Here is a 20602-nt window from a genome sequence, read left to right as displayed (position 1 = left end):
TCGCCAGCTCTTTGGTTATGGCTTTCATGTGTCAGTTTTGCGGGGAGATTTTTGTCTGTCTTAAAGTGTTGGGCCAACTGGAATGTGGGCTTTGAGCTTGATAAATAAAGTATGATTCATGTGTTTTACCTGCCGCAACAGAGGTACCCCACCGCGGCTTAATTGAAACTCCAGCTGTGTGGGTGGATGCATGGGTTAGCTTTGAAAAGGGTAGGTGGGCGGCAAATGTTGTTAATTTGCTTGTCTGGAAGCTCGTGGTTCATTTTGCTGAGTCAAATCCTCTCATTTAGAAGATTATGTTCCCATTCTTGTGGAACGAGGAGGTGGAGGTCAGAGGGCCCATGCCGTAGAAAAGGTGGAATGGCAAAAGTGGCTTTTCATGTGAAGAGTGGGGGGATGTGGTTGCGGTTGAGGGACTGGTGTACTGTATATGGGCGGTGGAGAGCAAAAATCGGAGGCTTGTGTTGTTCTCAGATACCAGTGAATCACTCTTTTTTTGTAGATTGTTTTTCATGCAAACGTTTTCTACTGCCGATTAACTGCTCTGCGGACAAATTTGGGTTACATCGCTACTATAGGGAGAGAGCGCCATCATAAATAAAGGACCCCTTAATAGTTAATATGCCAAGTGCATACGTACAAGAGAAGCTATGGAGTAAATTCTCAAGCATCCCATTCAGTCCAAATTTGTCACAACAATTGCTCCACACCAATGGTAGTTTGTGTTACAAGATCCCTGGCATAGTGATGAAAATCCCACAGGGTTAAGAAGAGACTGGCGTGATGCTGGCTCCCAACCGACATTAGCATAACGGCCAGGCCTCATCCACTCAAAACTAGATTAGTTCTGCTCTCCTCCCACTGTCTGATGGCTCTTTATCTGCACAGATCCACCTAAACGCCACTATGGTCGCCGGCGTCATTATCATGCACCACGAGAAGGATTGAGCTCACTGAGAGTCCGCTGTTAGTCGGGAGATTGACATCACATTTGGCACGCTTGGCGAGAAAGGACAGGGACCTCCCCCTTTGACTATGATGGAGTAGCTAGTCAATCTGTCTGCCCTATTTAAGAGTGTTCATCTGGTCTGCTAATGGCTTGTATTCTTTAAAATGCTGCTAAATGAGTTGATGTGGGTGATCACAATCATTTTAAGGCTCTATGAAGTGATCAAGCTACAGAAACACATTTACTTAAAGCCTTCAATATATCCTATTGGGTCGCCGCTGGGCTTTTCCATGTGGCGCTACGTCAACACAAAGCCGACAATTCTTTACGTCAGAATTGTACCGAATCGAATTGAGCAGAAGTGAATCGTCAACTTCAATCGATAGTCACAGTCAAGCTCACAGAATTCTTAGAACTAACTTTCCCATGTGATAGGTGAAAGGTTGACTGGCGCCATCACTGCGAGATGAAACTATCTGATAGGCGCTTATAGAGTTACGTTATTGACTTATCAGTCAAACCATCCATTTGTCTTAGGTTAGTTAACATTCATTTCGAAACTGTGAAATACCTGTTACATGTGACCGCTCTAGACGTTCATCACGCACGCTCTGTCGTTCACTTGGCTCGCACTCAGCAGGATTAGTGTGCAATCCTGATTCTGGTCAGGACACCGACTGGTTTGACCAATGACAGCCATATTGTTTCTCAACAAGATCATTGCTCTGTCAGGTTTAGGAAATAAAATTACCCCCGTGAGAGAAAACTGAAAATGTACTGACTTAATCATCGACACATCTTGGATCTGTCAAAACAGGCCTTTGGAATTGTTACACGTTGAAGGAGATGGAAATTAATGAAACCACAAAAGGGGCTCATGATATGCTGGCACATGCAAGTCAATTTATGAAAATCAATATTAACACAAGACTCCCGTATTATAAAAAGCGAATGAAAGAGTCATTATTTAGTCTGAATACCAGAAAGGGAAAGCAACACAGTTTCCCGGAGGGCAGAAAAGTGGTATAAGGCGCATCATGTGGCAATAGAACACATGCTGCTGTAAAAAGTGCACACTATTGAGAACCGGAAAGATGTTTGAAACTATTTTTGTATTTATTTCATGAACGGCACATTTAAAACATTTCCCAAAATTGGTCTCACCCTAAAAACAATGACAGTCTGTTTTTGATGTGTTCTTTGCCCTATAACCTTAACGTGCGCTTCCTCCTCTCTCTCACTTTCTCTCTCTCGCTCTCTCTCCCCTTCGTAGCGCTCTCACTCTGCCTTCTTGACTGTGTGCGCCTGTGTCTGCCTCAGCTGCGCTCACTTGCACTGTGCAGCATGGACAGGGCAGAGCTGTGCTAATCAGCAGGAAGAGGAGATTTAAAGGGAGAAAAAGTGGAATAAGAGGAAAAGTCAACACAGATGACTGAGGATTAAGAAGGCAAGACAAACAGGACAGTGTTTTCCCTCAGCTGGCGTGGATGGTGATTTAAATGACGAGGACAGATGGCAGATTTACCTTGCTGCTTCTCCACTCCCCATGAATAAGTTCACCTTGGGCTTTTCGTCGGGACGGACTCTCATGCAGTCAGAGTGACCCGTAACCCGCCTGCCAAAGTCATCTTTTGACTGGCTTTCAACTGGCTCTTTAAGTCCAGATTTTTTTTTTTCCACTTTTTAGAGTAGTCTGTGGATCTGTAGAAGTACCCCGGAGGTGTGCGGAGAACAGACACCGCTGGCCTTGCTCACTTCAAGACCATGGGCTCCCTTCTCTGGTGTAGCTTTGTGCTGACCTGTGGCATGATTCTATTGCGGAAAGGGGGCGACGGAGCCCAGCAGACCAAGGCCAATGTGCCGCGGCTAAAACTCTCATACAAAGGTGAGTACTATGCACTTGTTTTTATTCGAGAGGAAAAAAAACTTTGTTAAAAATAAAACTCACAGGAATTATGAGATGCATGACTTTCTTTCCAAAGCAACAGTTTTTAAATTGGTATCTGAATTAGGTGCACCTGACTCAATGTGTTGTTTAAACGAGTTATTATTTAGAACATATAGGCCATCTTCTTGATACGTGATGATTGTAAGCATATTAACTGATGTTTTTATACTAATATGAGAGACAGAAAATATTTCCATGTATTGTGACTGCTACTGCAATGTCCAGTGTAGTCAAGATGAATACAGCACACGACACACAACTGCCATATTACCAAGATCAACCTGTTCAAGGCAACTATGCAAAGTGCATCCGGACTGACAGAAATGAAAAAAAACTAAAAGAGCGTACTATAAGACAATGTAATAGAAGACAATTGTAATTTTACATCGAAAATAGAAAAATGAATGTGGTGCAAATCTTCTTGTCATTTTTTCTGCGGTGAATGACTATTTTTACAAACACTCGACATAACCACTTGCTCCTTCATTTGTGTCCAGGCAACAGCAGGAGCGCCGTGATTATCACATTTCACGTGCTAACCACTCACTTGTGGTTTCTCAGAGTGGATGAAAACATACTCTTAATAATACAGGCCACGCCACAGAATAATCACTCAGGATAATCTTCCAGAGACATTTGATCATTTGATTTCAAAAAAAGGGAAAATGCAGGATTTGCAAAAAAAAATAAAAAATTATAAATTTTAACTCTGCTTGAACATTTGCCAAATGGCAAACTTAACACAACACACACCACAGGACAATAATTTAGGATAATCTTTCACCAATAATGGGCGTCTGTTGACTTTAATGGCAGGGGATGTAAAACGCAATAAAATTGTCAGATTTTTTTTTTACAACATACACTTAACAGATAGAGTACTTTTTTAGATGCACAATTTAATAAGATACAAATCTTGTGATGTTATTGGGATAATAATCTAAGCAATATATGCTGCTGCGTTTGTAGTAGTTTAGATTTCATGTGTCTGTCATGCAAGCATGGTTCTAGTTAACTGTTCATGAACCAAGACGGTCTGAGATTCACTCATTTTGTCTTCATCTAAATGATCTGACAAAGCTCTGTTTGCCGGTGTGTACGTGTCGTGAAAAGTGCTGCCAGATGCCGACTCCCTGCCAGCCAAGTGTCATTTATTTCTTCCCATGTGTCATTTTCCCCCTCTGTGTTCCGCAACGTGCGGCAATTATGCTTGGAATGAATGGTGCAGGTCTGTTTAAGCAGATGGCTTTACCCTCGAAGAGAAATAGTCCTCGCTCAGCACTGGGAGATCCATAATTACACACACGCACGCACACACACATGCTCGCATTGCCATCTGTAGATGGCTAATGATACCTGTGAGCATATCAGTCAGTTAAAAAGTACACGCTGTCAGTCGATAGAAGCACGCCCACACGCAGTGATGTCTCCATTGCAGCGGAAGCCAACTAGCTTATTTAATTGTGCACTTCTCAATGAGGCCCTCATTTGCATTAGGCCCCCTGGGGTGCAATATTTAGCAACTGCGCTGCCCCAAAAAGCAGCATTATGAGCAGGTTTAACCTGCCTAAATAAGTTGCCCTTCAACCATTCCCATGTATTTTACAGACATTAGATTATCAGATTATCACATTATGAATCATTCATACGGTCAACTAAATTATGTATTACCCTGTGATAAGCAAAATAGATTCTAATTCATTAGTAGAAAACAAGAATAGAATAAACATGTTTTACTTCTGCAATGTAGTGACAATCCTCAATCAAAATCAATTGAAAACAAATGTAAAAATACATACATATGTATATCTGGCAATGTGACTGAATTAGAGCAACAATAAAGTACTGCATGTGGGAGCTGTGTATGGGTAATACTGCCTATTGGAATTGAAGCAAACTACAAATGAAATTCTTAGCTTCTATATCCTCAAAATGAATGACAATAAGTATACATACATATGCCAAAACAGTGATACCAATATCCATAAGCATATATAAATATATAAATAGTGCAACAACAGGCTATTTGTAATTACTTGACTCTCTTGCTGACAGTGAAGCATTAAAAGGTCTTTGTTTTCCTTGACAGTGACATATGGTCCAATCTTGCATTATCAGCGGCACGTGGGGCGCTTAACTTAAAGAACTCTGACCCCTAGAGGTCAATGCATGGTGTGAGTCTCAACCAGCGGGAACGCAGACAGCTACGCATGACTACAAAGGCTTCCCTTGAATGTAGTATTAAGATGTGTATCTCCAAGTGCCCTCATCTTCCATAGTTCCTAACTACACATACTCTCTGATTCATACTGAATTTTCTCGCAAACACACACACGCGCAGCTGAACCCCACGAGATTCGGACAGATCTTTAGAAGTGACGGCTGAAGGCCAGAAGGTCAGTGGCGCAGGAGGAAAGATAACAACGATACCCCACGGCTACCTAAACACGAGCTAAGGTCCAACTGTATCAACAATCACGCTGTGAGGTGATGCCAAGGGGCCTAACGGGAGTGACAGCATTAAATAAATGCACTTGCGTATGATAAACGACAAGAGGAATGGATAGTAGTTTTATTCATAGCCTGCGGATGAATTCATTATCCTGGACGTAAACCATCTTCCATATGCTTTAAGAGCCAAAAGAGGTGTTAACTGCCGAGGAGTGATGAGATGCTACTTTATTTTAGACGATGTACTGCCAGAGGCACTAGGACATAAAGTCCAACGGTTTTAAAATGGGCGGAAAGTTTTCCATCAATTCCCATGGGAATTTTAACTGGAAACTGAAAGTGGTAATTCAAAAAAGCTAACAACATAAAGGAGTCAACAAGGCTTGAAACAGCTTGTTTTACTTTGAATCAAGAAACCTTATTTAAGGAGCAGATCTTTTATTTTGGGGAACAATTTTTGCAGGGGCACATTTTATTGTTAAATATATGACAATATAATGAACAAGCAATTGGTTTTCTTTTTATATAATCAACATATTTGACTTCTTAAATTCCCACTGAATAGCAGCAAACTAAACATTTTCATTGGGGCAATGAAACAGAAGTTTGAGTTTAAACTTAGTATTTCTGAATGGGTTGTAAAGAAAAGCTACATTGATTAAAAAGAACTGAAAGAAAACAGACCTACTGTCATCTAATTTTGGGATCAATTCTCAAAAGTCACAATCAAAACAATTAACTGCAATACATACATATAACATCCTGCAGAATGATAATGACGACATCCGCAACATGTACACCCGGATTAGCATCAGACCAACCAACATGCGGCAAGTAAAAATAGGCAGCCGAGATGTTTTCTGCATATCAGCGTCTTTGTACCGGAGAACATACTCGACTAATGAAGCTTTGTGGTGCATTTCCTCAGGCATAAATGAACCCTATGTGGTCTGCTTTTGTTTTGTCAATGTGTACATTCCCACAATCAGAAAGTATGAGTGACGCATCAGTCTTTATAAGTATAAGTCACACGTGGGCTTTTGTCAAGATGTGTTCCTTCTGTTTCTTTGGAAGCACTTAGATAACACTACTGCTGCCCTCCAGTCAAGAAAGAGAAAGAGAGAATGTAGGGTAAAAGAGTTTATTTTTGTCAGTCTCACATGGGACTGTTGATTCTTTGCATCAATTCTATTTGCCCTTTTTCCTTCCGCACAAATTCTTTTCGACGGAAAAAGCAGTAAGACATAGTGAGAGTGGGCGAGAAGAGTGTAAGAAAGGGCAGCTGTTAAAATAGCTCTATCCAGCAGGTGCTGGAAAGAGAAAGTGGGAGCAAATCAGTTGGTGGAAAGCAAAGGTGGTAGGGTGACCGATGAGAGAAAATGAACTTTTGGCACCGAGGCAGCTGACACCTGTTAAAAGCAGCACATCCTTTAATTCACCTGTGTGTACATTCTTACACTGTTTGGCACTGGATTGTTTGAAGGCATTTAAATTTAGATGCCTCAAATTTTTGCTTTGAAATCGCAGATCCAACAAGATTTGGTTTGTAGATAACCACAGGGGGACACTCTGGATCCAACATGTAGAGGCACACACCATGCGGGAAAAACATCCTTTTTCTTTCCAATAACAATCCCAGGGAGCGACATGAACTGTCATACTATATACCCGTAGAGTGTTTTTCCCTAGATGATTAGCTTTTATATACACAATGTTGTAACCTTGGACACCACTTCCATGGAAAGTTCTCATGGATCAGCTGATTGATGATTTACTGTACGTTGCAAAGGATGTAGTTAGCAATGCAGTCCATATGCAAACATCCGTATTAGCCAGATTGAAAACAGACTGTTTGCATTTTGGATCTCAGGACCCAAAGCCGCCCTCAAGTGGGGGTTGCATAAGTTGAATTGATTTGAGTCAACGAGTCGCTGATGACATCATCAATATTTGTACAGAACATTACTGAGCTCGGATTGTTTTCCTTGAGGGCCATGGGGTGCCCAAGGTTATCTCAGGGGTATAAAATAAATTCCCAGAAATATCATAAATTACCAAAATGATCTTTATTATCTTCATTATTATCTTGCCTGGGACCAGGATGGTTTGACGGCTGACTTTGGCTTCACAACTCAAAGAATGCTTTCAAATCTTCAGGGATTTATGAAGTTGGGTATACATATCAAGTTCTCAGAGAATGATGGGAGTGGGGTTGTCCGTACCTGAGGGCTTAGGGCTTCACATTTCGGAGACTGTCTAAATCCTCCCCTACTGCTGAGGCACCGGAAACCAACAAAATCAAAGCAATAACATCAGTGACTAAACATCAGCACACTTGCTACAGCAGATTGTTTAAGATCATCTTTCAAATTTGATATTTTTGTTGCTGGAATGACTATGCCTATTTACAAAGCATCGTTGGTTTTAGTTTGTGTATCATCATTCTACTAGATTCTCACACACGTCAGAGCTGAGCGGTGGCCTCTGTTTGCATTACACGAAGGACATTATAATGTGATAATTGTATGCTTACAGTATATGCAGAGATGACAGACTAGTGGAGCTTTCCGCTGTGAAAGCAAATGTCGCCTTGGCAAACCCTCCGATTACACAGCAAAACATGATCTGAAAACCATACTTAATGTGTCTTAATAGCAGCTGTGGTTAGGCCTAATACTGCAAATACTGCACTTTGGGCTGTGGACTATATTCCTATGTTATATATTCCTTCGGGTTTTCCACTGTGAGCGCATCACATTTTGCTTGGCTGCTCTGCGGAGTTGACCCTCACTATGCAGGCTCTTTGGCGCCAAGTACCTGGGCACTTCAGTTAGGCTTGGCACTGGTTCTTTGGTTTTTGCTTGCTATGTTCCTTGGCCCAGCCTACACTTTGAAATGTCAACTCTTTTGAAGTATGACGGTGTCTATGAAAAATGAAGGAAAACCACGGGTCTATGGCAAAACTAAAAGAACTTACACATCAACGCCGCACAGTGTAGAACACCTTCAAAGGTATTCTGATGGTATTCTCACTTCTACAGAGGAGAATAGCATCTTTGGTCTTTATTGGTAGCGAAGACAACTCTTGGGCTTGTATTCGAGCTAACATAAATGCACTGGGACAAAAAGACAAACACATTGAAACATTTGTCAGCCAAAACGAATTCAAATTTTATCTCTGCGGTGTGTTTAAACTTCTCCACCTTTCCCCACAGACATGTTGGAGTCCAACAACCTTTTGACATTTGAAGGTCTGCTCAACAGTTCGTCTTACCACACCTTCCTTCTCGACGAAGAGAAAGGAAGACTGGTGGTGGGAGCCAAAGACCACATTTTCTCCTTCAACCTCCTCAACATCAGCAAAGATATTGTGCAGGTAAAATAAACCCTTCAGGGTCATGTCTGGCTGGCCTCCTGCAATCAGAGCCTAGTGTACCGCGGGCTTCTTGTGTTCAGTTTCGGCCGCAAAGTGTTTCATTAATATTACAAGGCAGCACTGTCGCACGCCACCACATGCTGCACCAGGCATGTTTGCTGCTCGGTGTTCACCTAGATGAATAATAGAGTAAACTGAAACAAACTGAAGAACAAATCGTACCATGACCCTTTCAACCTGCATATACTCTACACATACATGCATGCATGTATACACACGGAAGGAATGATTCTTTCGGTCTGTTTGGTTTGTGCTTGCAGATCCCTTGGCTAGCGTCTCCTATCAGGAGAGATGAATGCAAGTGGGCCGGAAAAGATCTCTCGGTAATGAAGCTTTTTAATTTCAAGTTGGGACAAGAAACCGTCCTGATAACCGAATCAATTTCTCGACTGTCCATTTTAAAAAAAGAATCCCTTAAGTTTACTTAGGGTTAATTTTCTCCAAATGGTCATAACTACTTTCTTAAGATATTTTTTTAGTTTTGGGGTTTTGACAGAATAATAACGCCATTCATATTTTCAGCAATCATGAGGACAACTCGCTGGCATACTTGCCTCAGGTCTGATCACAATCTCTGCACCACATTTGACTTTAATCACTACTAAAGCGTTCAGGAGCTCAATTTAAAAAAACAGACCAAGTGGATTTCTAGTACTGGAGTTAAATCTACTGCTATGATACCAAGTATGGGCAATACGTAGTCATACATTCAAAGACCATCCACATTACTCTGCATCTTTGTGCTGCCGTAGCCTTACATTTGCAGTTTACAAATGTACAGTCATAATAAAGTACCACAATAAAAGTAACAAAGTAGTACCAAAGACCATAACCCTCCGATCAATTAACGCAAAACGCATATTAACTTCTTTAAGATGAGAAGGGAAAAAATTCCTCACTCCCTGGATGTCATACATGTCTTCAGAGTCATTTGTCTCAATTATGTTGGAAAAATAACTGTAGCACTGTATGTCTTGTCATGTCACCAGGGTGAGCCCATGAAAAACAAACACACTGTTCTAGTAGTCAAGCATTTGAAGTCTCTGACTCACAAAGGCATAGTTGAGGCTCTATGTTAGAGCACTAAGATGATATGATGCCTCAGGCCATGCTGCCATTTGTGCTTGTGATCACAGTTTGGATAGTGACCAGGACAAGACCTTTGTACGAAGACCATGAACTGCTCTTTGAGATATGTTCAAACATTATGGTACGGATGAATAAAAGTGGCCCGAAGAGGGTTTTAAAGAAAAAGAACACATTGAGAATCATGGAAGGGATGTGTATTGAAACAGTTAAATGAAAAAACATGCAGAAAATTGTGACTGTACACAAGTGCAAAGATTCAGAAAATGTTGCAATTGGTCATACCATTAAAGCAGGGTAGCCACTTACCATTGCAAACAAACTCAGCAACGAGATGAGAGATTATCTTTAGCCATGGGATTTATATGGACAATTACGTGACCAAACTGTTATTGGCTAATGACACTTTGCAGTGAATAAACTGCTGTGAGGTGTAAATTGTATAAGGTTAAAGTTAGCTTGCACAAATATAACATAAGAGGGGAGCAACATGTTTTCAACTTGCAATAAATTGCACTACTTTCATAAATGCACATGCTGAATCCTCGTGTGTCGCAACTGCAAAATTTGGTTGTTGTCTGCACACGACCTATTAAAGCCAGATGAGCTTGTGTTATGCATAATTTGTGACTTTTTTTTCCCCCTGCCCTTTTTAATATGTGATGACACAGTTGGTTTCATGTGAGGTCATGTTAGTGGCCATGTGCTGCAACAGTGCACAAGGAAATAAATACGCCATATGGCAGCGGCACAGTGGATACAAACATAATCAGATGTCATACAAGCAGCATAATAAAATGCAGAGTATGTAACGAGATCCTGGGTTAGATAAAGAGCAACATGAGACTGTGCACATCTTTATCAACACTGGTAAATGATGAAGGTGGACGAAGGAACCGAATGTCAATCTGGTGTAAGAGCTCCATGCACAATTACAACCCATCTGTGTGTGGGATTGCGCTTAGATTACAGTCATGTGTGATCTAAAATCTCTTATGGGATTTTCCTTGTTTGATTATCCCACAGTGCTACCATAACACATCCGACCAGTCTGAAATGTTGTCTTATATTTTTGTATATTCCTCAGAGAGAGTGCGCAAACTTTGTCAAGGTGTTGCAGCCCTTCAATCAGACTCACATCTACGTGTGTGGAACAGGAGCATTTCACCCAGTGTGTTCCTACCTTGAGGTGGGAAAGAAATTAGAGGTACGTCTTGGATATTGCATAGCTTTTTAAAAACACTTCTCTATTCTACAAATAACAAAAAGGTGCAGGATGAACTCCAGCTTTTTAGTATACTACATATATGACTCAAGTGAAATTCGTTGGTGTATTTGAGGGAAGGAAATTTCTTTGTACTTGCGTCAAGGTTACTGAGTCATACTGAAAACCAGAATATTTAATATTTTCCATGAGTTTATTTAAAAAACGTTCAGTCAACGAAATAGTTTCTCACTATCAACGCAGAGCTGAAAAGTAGCTACCAATTCCATATACAGTGGTTGTGCAAATAGTAGCATACATAATTTATTTACTCGACATGTCTACTGTGCTTTTGTGTATTCATATTTTTAAAATAGTATTAAACAATTTTACCGATAAATTATATATATATATAAAAAAATAGCTCACATTTTTACACCGGCTTCATTGGCTGAGTCAATTTTGGGGTTGCCAAATAAATAATTGTGCACAATAAAAAAATTGGTCAGCTTTTGAGTTTAGAGAAACTCACACAGAGGTAATTTATTTAATCTAAGAATGATGTAAAAAGAAAAGGATTAAAAATTAGGATTAAAAATATTTTCTGGGATTCAAAATGCACTACGAAAGGCGAAATGACAAAGTCCAATACCCGGCATCCTCCACAACCACAGAGAGTAACTTCTGTGTTTTCTTCCTTCAGGACAACATTTTTCATCTCCTGCCTCACACCGAAAACGGCAGAGGAAAAAGTCCCTACGATCCGAAGCTTCTCACTGCATCCATGCTGATCGGTGAGTATAAAACATGCCGGGAAAATCTATGAGCCAGAAATGTACAGGGCTAGTCTGTCATTCACTCCAAGTGGATATGTTTCATAGTTGATATTTAGATACTGGGGCTGCAGACTTAGAATCTGATTAATTCTTTTTCAGAGCTGGTTGTTTGTCGCAGATGACACTAAGCTATTGTGTTGGGATAAGTGGTCAGTATTTGGTGAACAAAGAGCCAGACAGTCATCTGGCACCAATTATTGCCTGTCACTTTCTGTGACATCACACCATTTAACTCGACAGATGGCGGCTTTCCAGCCCGTCACTTCTCACCACTACTTTTCTGTCTATACTCTCTCACACCTTATTATGGACAGCTTCATTATTATGATTCTCGTGTGTCCTGCCTTCCATCCCTACTCTCTTTCTTATCTTGAAGCATTTTAAATGGGAAAAATAAACCCTTCAATGCTTCCATTTAAAGACTCCATTGCGCTTATACTCACTTCTGTCCCTGTGCTCTCAGATGGGGAATTGTACGCAGGCACTTCGGCTGACTTCATGGGACGGGACTTTGCCATCTTCCGCACCTTAGGAAAGCATCATCCAATCAGGACAGAGCAGCATGATTCCCGCTGGCTCAATGGTGAGACAACTCTCGTTTGAGGTTAATTTGTGCACCGTCATACGAGAATAGAATGTATCCCAAACTTTTTCCACACCATTGGAAGTTAGTTTTGTCTCAAATGTTATGGCATTTTACATAGTTGAATATCTGCAAATACAAAGTAAATAAATGTGCCTTCCTCAGTCTTAATGTTGTTGTTTGAGGTGGCATAAAAGCAAAAATGTTAGCAACATGGTCACTGTTGTGCGTGACGTTTCCTCTCAAGTTAAGCTCAGATGTTCAATTTCATCATTTCTTCCTCTTTGCACTACCGTGATGCATATCCTAACCACTTGAAAGCAAAATAAATCGGAATAATGTACAACATGGCCAAGCTCAACCCCTGATGATGAAATTAATAATGTGTTTGGTATTTTGTTAGAATGTATTTTGGTTAATGTGCATCTCTCTTCATGTGGGGTAGATCCCAGGTTCGTTGGTGTCCATCTGATTCCAGAGAATGACAACCCGGAGGACGATAAAATCTACCTCTTCTTCAGAGAGAACGCCATTGATGGAGAGCATGCCGGAAAAGCCACGCATGCTCGAATTGGCCAGCTCTGCAAAGTATGAATAATAGTAGGCCCCCCAACCCATTCTCCCAAACTCACTCCCACACTACATTATGTAAAGGGTCTTGCATACTTTGGGGACGTGAGGGGGGAGAAATACTTGACTGATGTCTGAGAGGCTTGCATAATGGCTGCTCTCGGAGGTTGTTGTCTATGGTTTTATTTAGACCTTACGGGAGAGTGGGCTTTGTTATGCAAAGCATAATCATTCCATATGACAGAATTGGAGAAATACTAAATGTCACTAGAAGCTGAGAATCAAAGGTGATCTCGGTGGCACCACTGAGCTACCAAATATAATTAGTACTGCTTGCTCCACGTACACCCTCCAGAACTTGGAGATGCTTAATCACTGGTCTTGAGATGTAAAATCTTGCTTTTAATTACTCAGAATGACCTCGGGGGCCACAGGAGTCTGGTGAATAAGTGGACCACCTTCTTAAAAGCTCGCCTCGTCTGCTCTGTGCCAGGAAGTAACGGCATTGACACACACTTTGATGAACTCCGTGAGTTGCCGCTAGATAAAATACACAATTCAGCGCCGTAATTGTAAGTGTCTTTACGATATGTAGCTCTGCTTTTGGTTTTCAGAGGATGTTTTTCTCATCAGCACCAAGGATCCCAAGAGCCCAATCATCTATGCGGTGTTCACTACATCCAGGTACTGTGGCGGGCTGTGGAATAATTAGATTCTAATTACTGATTTTGCAGCTGAACGTGTTCTTCCCGTTTCATTAGCAACATCTTCAAAGGTTCAGCCGTGTGCATGTACAGCATGACTGACATCCGCAGAGTCTTCCTGGGTCCTTACGCTCATCGAGACGGACCCAACTATCAGTGGGTGCCCTTCCAGGGGCGAGTTCCTTACCCACGGCCCGGCACAGTGAGTATATTATCAGAGTGAAATAATTCAAATTTCATTGGATGGGACTCACTGATGACTCACTTGCTCCGCAGTGTCCCAGCAAGACATTCGGAGGATTCGGCACGACCAAGGACCTTCCTGACGAAGTCGTAGTCTTTGCCCGAAGCCATCCGGCCATGTTCAATCCCGTCTACCCCATCAATAACAGACCGATCATTGTTAGAACCGATGTGGACTATCAGTTCACACAGATAGTGGTGGATAAAGTAGAAGCTGAAGACGGCCAGTATGACGTCATGTTCATCGGCACGGGTACGTCCACTCACTGAAACGGTTTTAGAAAGATGCTCTTAGGAAGGCCAAATTTGCTTTAAGTCAAGATTACCTTCCTTTTGTCCCAGACATAGGAACAATTCTGAAAGTGGTATCAATCCCAAGAGGCTCGTGGCATGACTTGGAGGAAGTCCTGCTGGAGGAAATGACAGTTTTCAGAGTAAGTTATTCTTTCTTCATTCCTATAATCGCTACTCCTGCAAGTCTTCTAAGCTTCCCATATTGTGCGTTACAGAAGCCAACAGCCGTTACAGCAATGGAGCTTTCAACAAAGCAGGTATTTATGATCATTAGAAAATAAATTGTCACCTAGAAGTTTTAAAAACAAATGGGCTATTAATCAACAGCATGAAACACAGATTGACAAAGTCGAAGACAGTAATTCATGTAATTAGATATTAACAACTTGTTTTATTAAATAGTACACTCAGTAAACTAATCCTTTTCACATGGAGTCAAAACATTTGACTTGGCCTTTTATTACATGCAGCAGTGAGAGTGTGAGTTGTATATCCATATGAAACCCATCATCAGACTGGATCCCCAGTTGTAAACTATTGTCACAGAAGTATCCAAATTATTAGCTTTTGATTGAAGTCAGGGAAAACAGCTGCAGGCCATTTGTTTCACCAATCTAAGCGTTTAGACCTTTGACCCAGATCATCCATGTTTTGTTCAACTAATCAAATCTAATGAACTATCCGCAGCAACAACTGTACCTGGGCTCTGATATGGGTGTGTCCCAAATGCCTTTGCATCGCTGTGAGGTTTACGGAAAGGCCTGTGCTGAATGCTGCCTGGCGAGGGACCCCTACTGTGCATGGGATGGGACCGAGTGCTCAAGATACTTCCCCATGGCCAAGAGGTGCTGGGCATGTCTTTTACAATTATATACTAATCAGGGGTGGTTAGAAAATGTTCCCGAGGCCACATAAATAACGGTTGTCGATGGCCATGCCAACATAACCTCAATTGCGTTCAAGTTGTAAGTCTCTCGCTTGTCCAAGCCACAACTTTAAATAAAAGCACAACTTTCATAATATAAACTTTGCATATTTGACAATTTTTTGACTTCATAAAGACTGTGAGGGCCAGTCAATCAGTGGATGGGCCACATGTGGCCCACGGGTTATACTTTCTCTCGGTACGTGCTACATTCTCTGCCAAGATATATTTGGTGTTTAATTCTAATACAAAGATTTGCTATTGTTTTTGCAGATAAATACCAGATGGAAGGTTCATTATGCCAAGAGGCAATCACATTTGAGCACTTTGATCAAGAAGAATTTAATGAGACAGATTCAATTAGAGATGAAGTAATGAAAATTCCAAAATGATCACGATTGGTATTTTCATGATATTATTAAAGTAGATACATACACGCAAGCATTGCATACAACAAAGGACCGCACAAAATGCGTAGCTACTTAAAATGACTATGGGTTTCATGCCCAAATTCAGTGGTCAAGGTACAGTCAAAGTTGTTTCAATGTCAAAGATGGAGTTCTGTGTTGACAAGTTGGTGATGTTTGGGGTCAACATGAAAAAGACAATAGGTTTTGTGGAAAAACTGTTTCTTTGTGAGATCTACTCCCACGCAAAGTGAAAAGGTCACCACTGACGGCTCTTTGTGTTTTTAAAGGCGAACCAGGAGACAAGATATCAGGAATGGAGACCCTCTAACGCAATGTTCAGATCTGCAAGACCACGGTACAAAAATAATGATGATTAAGCTTGAAATGATGATGTTGCTTTTAGTTGGACTGATTGATAGCATCTTTCTTTGAAACATCAAGCCATATATTCAAACAACAAAGTCTGCATTTCCACAATGTGGTTTTAAATTGAAATTTAATGGAGTTAAATTAGTGTGATGAAAGTATGTGCCTGAATGTGAATAATGTGGCCTTTTAGCGAGTATTTACATTTGCAGAAACTGGATGGAGACAGTGCGAAAGAAATTCACTGTTGTGTACCCTGGATTGTACTGAAGCACAGATGCAGTTATATTTTTTGTCATGGGTTCCTTCAACATTTAAACAAAATTCTGCCATAGTGCAATATTGAGATTGAGTACAGTGAGAAATCTGTTGATACTAATTAAAGACAGATTAGCCTCGGACATTTTCCCGTCGAACCAACGTACTATCCAAATGACCACATAATGTTACAGGACAGGGATTAGTTGACATAGAGACACGTGGTTCTCATTTTGCCAAATTGGACTATGATCTGTTTCCAACATTAGCCAGATGCTTTTCAACTCCAGCCAGTCTAGTGAGTTATGAGCTATGAAGTGAGGTATAAACTTGCGTGACTTACAGTGTACGCTGTGATTATTTGTTTTAGATGAACTCAGTGAGCAGAAAACCCTGGAGGACAAGAGTGTCTACGGTGTGGAGAACAGCAGCACCTTCCTCGAGTGCAGCCCCAAGTCGCAGCGAGCGCTGACTTACTGGCAGTTTCAGCACTCTCCGGACGAGCGCAAACAGGAGGTTGGAAATTCCTTGACACTTTTACAGTCTGATACTCTTTGCAGAGCTTATTTAAAAGAAATTCAAAGACTGGATTTACAATGCGTGGTTCAAGTGAGTCAAGTGATATGTCATGGTACTGCAAATACGAAGGGAAACAAGAGAAATATGATGAGTTGGGCCTCTTCTCAACGTGGGTAAAATCCTGATATGCAATTTAATTTTAGTTTGATTTAAAACACCCCCTTGAGATTCAGCATATCATTTTCGAGATTAATTGAGGGGCCACTTAGCGTGTGGGTATGGACCACCAGTGGCTCTTCCCCGTCATAGACGGTTTAAAATTACCTTAAAGAGGAAGTCGAGTCAAAAATGCTCTTTACTATATGGTCTATGCGTCCCCACTAGTCTAAGCACGGCATTCTGATTAATAGTACGGTTGTGGAATATGAATTAACAATATACCCTTCACTTCAAAGACGGTCGAGATAATCACAAACAGGCATTAAATTGACAATTAACTCTTGGTCCTGCCGTGTAAATCCAGACATAGAAACGCAAACAACTCAAGTTTTCAGGGTCACATGATACTGCTTATGATATTGCTTATTTGAAAATATTTTTCCCCCTCACAGATCAAATCAGAGGAACGTTTTATTCACACAGAGCAAGGTCTTTTGATCCGCACGCTCAACAAGAAGGATTCTGGAATCTATCTGTGCCAAGCAGTAGAGCACGGCTTCATGCAGACGCTTTTGAAGGTGACCCTGGAGGTAATCGACACCCAGCGCCTTGAGGATCTTCTGCACAGTGACGACGAGGCCGTCACCAACACGTCGGTGCAGGACCTCTTACCACCTCGGGAGGCTGACAGTCACAAGCTGTGGTACAGAGACTTCCTGTCTTTGGTCAATCACCCGACTCTGAACAGCGTGGACGAGTTTTGTGAGCAAGTCTGGAAGCGGGAGCGCAAGCACAAGAAGCAAAAAGCTCACCTGGTGCAGCGCCAGCAAAAGCCGGGGCTGAATGTCCACAGCCACATGCACAATCAAGGCCTGGCAGTCAAGTGGAAACACATGCAAGACAGGCAAAAAGGGCGCAATCGCAGGACCCACGAGCTGGAACGGGCCCCCCGCAGCGTCTGACCCATAGACCATGTCTAAAAGCTCACCCCTCAATTCTCATTCTGTGTCCCTCATGGCTGTTCCCATTAACTGAGCTACAGACTCTTTCCACAGTGACTGGCTTGAAAGCATATTTCTTCCGGCCCTAACTGCCAGCTGCTGTGCTCCGTGCACGGGCGTGCCGGGGCTGAGGACTGTTGTGCCACAGCAGACGCTCGGGTCATGTTATCTCAGCTGCTTGGGGACACTAAGTGTCAAATAGCACGAAAAGTGAACACACAAACCAGCCTCATAGACACTCGTGGCCTCGTGACAATTTACTGTCTACGACTTTGGACGTGGCGACTCTGGTGGTGGCCGCGCGGTTTTAATAGAAGCACAAGACAACAGCCCAAACACTGCACGACACTGGGAACAACGCAACGGCACCACAATATGTAGCTAAAACCGTGTAAAGACGATATGACACAAAAAAGGGAGTATATCACATTGTTTCCATGTTGTTTCTCATGATAGTTATTTAAGAAGCCATTTTGTACTCGTCTGTGTGTTCGTGCCATAGATAAGCTTCAGAAACAAAGGACATGGGGTATGCTTCCGTTCTGTCCATCTCAGCAGATTCTTGCGGGCGTTCCTAAAGATTCCTCAAAGGCGCCGTTCCGTCTCCGTGCATGAAATGCGACAAGTTATTCCGACATTGAATATAATCTTCTGCAACCTGTATATTTATTGCTTATACTCCTATGTGCATTGTGAAAATATTTCTATATTAAAATGTCTGACTGTTTTATTGGACCAAGCGTAGTATCAAAAATATTTAGGGACTGAAATATCAAGGAGATATTTGTCAATAACAGTCAACGATGAGCACTGAGCAATAACACAATATCCCCTCGTCATATAACGCTTCATTAAATATCGTCCGAGTCTTTCTATGAAGCACACGCACATGCTGGAATGTAGCTGTGAACATTTTGTAAATACCGACGCTGTTCTCCATGTTTGCAGACATGGTGAGCTTCTGCATGCGACTATTATTGTAGCGTCCCAATTTTGCTATGACAGTAATGTATTCGTCTCATGGTGAGCACACAGAAGACAACAACAACAATGTAAATTATGTTTTTTGTTTTTTACTGTAAAATTACCAGATGTCTGCACACCAGATAACATGACACCAAGCAACAATGTACAGTATGTCGAAACAAATGTGCAGCACATCAGTACAGTATGTCGTCTTGGAAGTGTTTCTCAGCCTTATCCATCATTGTGACTATGGCAGATGAAAATAATATGAGCTAAATGATACCGTAACTAAAGGTATTCATGCAATATGATAAACTGATGATCATAAAAAGATAATATATGATTCCAAGTGAGGATATCAAGCTCTGCTGCTGCTTTGGCATGGTGATGTATTCTACTGTTCAAATAAATGTCTCTTCATAAAAGAATTCCTTCAGGCATTTTTTTTTTCATCCTCCTTCAGTGCTACAACCTTTAGATTCACTGCTATCCAGCCATCAAACGACATAACACATTTCATGTGATAGATCAGAGATGGAACCAGTTCACTAAGAGTGAATAATGAATAAGCAGAAGGATGCCGCTGTCAAATATCTTTAGCATCAGAAATTCTACCAATTTTCCTATCAGTTAATGTAAACACATTTTATTTGCATTACAAAAAATGATTGTCCCCAATTATCATTTTATTAACTAATTAATGGTGTGATATTGTTTAAAGATTAAAAAAAACTATGCAACAATTAAGTAACGTCAGCTAAGAGGCATTGAAGTTGTGCTCAAACTTTTTTAAATTGATTCGGTTGCTGGTTCTGTTAGTTTTCCAAAGTAAAAGCAGACATTTACAAATTTTGAATAAACAAACCAACAATTCATCAGGGACTACATAAATCAGAATAATTACCGCTGATAGGCTGAAATCAGAGGATTTGGACAATTTTAAGTTAAAAACGGCTCTGAACATTCTGAATATGATTAGATAGATAGATAGATAGATAGATAGATAGATAGATAGATAGATAGATAGATAGATAGATAGATAGATAGATAGATAGATAGATAGATAGATAGATAGATAGATAGATAGATAGATAGATAGATAGATAGATAGATAGATAGATAGATAGATAGATAGATAAAAATAGTTCAAATAGTTCACCTTGACCACCCTGTCTAGTCAATAACACTTTAATTGTGTTGCATTACTTCCCTCCGGTGGTTGGCATTGAATAGTACAAATAACTGGATTTTTGTGCAGGATTTTTCAATTTGATGTTTTTTTTTTGTTTGTTTGTTTTTTAAACTATATGATATCCAGTTTTTACAACAAACTCCAACATGTATTCCATTTTACTTCTTGAAGAAACTCATTTGCATTAATTCACTGTATCATTAGTAACCCAAGTTGGAATGCTCTTTCATAAAGAACGAGACTGCCCTCTGGCGGTGAAAATACCACACCCCGAAATGAATTATGGAAAACTTGTGACTGGGCATATGACCTATGAAAGAGCCAAGAGACTCGAGCGGAAGAAGTGACTCACATGTCTAGAATAGAGAGAAGTTGCAGGACACCTAATTTTTTTGGGGCGTGAAAATCTTGCAGGAGCTCGACCATATTTGAGTGGGAGTGCTGGGTAACACCATACTAGTAATAAAAGCGTCAGTGTCATGAATGATGCCCTAATGGAAAG

The 20602-nt window shown here is 41.0% G+C and overlaps 1 protein-coding gene across 1 annotated transcript; it reads left to right on the top strand.

Moving 5' to 3' along the window:
• The first annotated feature begins 2242 nt into the window (after positions 1-2242).
• Positions 2243-19336, top strand: sema3ab (sema domain, immunoglobulin domain (Ig), short basic domain, secreted, (semaphorin) 3Ab). Its single transcript, XM_049723150.2, has 17 exons — positions 2243-2834; positions 8564-8724; positions 9045-9107; positions 10958-11077; positions 11778-11868; positions 12374-12493; positions 12939-13081; positions 13478-13592; positions 13678-13747; positions 13825-13969; positions 14044-14263; positions 14353-14444; positions 14520-14561; positions 14992-15149; positions 15927-15994; positions 16634-16779; positions 17394-19336. The coding sequence occupies exons 1-17, from the start codon at positions 2714-2716 to the stop codon at positions 17901-17903; spliced, it is 2385 nt and encodes a 794-aa protein (XP_049579107.1). The 5' UTR covers positions 2243-2713; the 3' UTR covers positions 17904-19336.
• The last annotated feature ends 1266 nt before the right edge of the window (positions 19337-20602 follow it).

The sequence above is a fragment of the Syngnathus scovelli genome, chromosome 6, assembly GCF_024217435.2.
Source record: "Syngnathus scovelli strain Florida chromosome 6, RoL_Ssco_1.2, whole genome shotgun sequence".
In the NCBI taxonomy this organism is placed as follows: Eukaryota; Metazoa; Chordata; class Actinopteri; order Syngnathiformes; family Syngnathidae; genus Syngnathus; species Syngnathus scovelli.
Note: the sequence above shows the minus strand (reverse complement) of the source record. Positions and strands in the feature narration are given on the sequence as shown.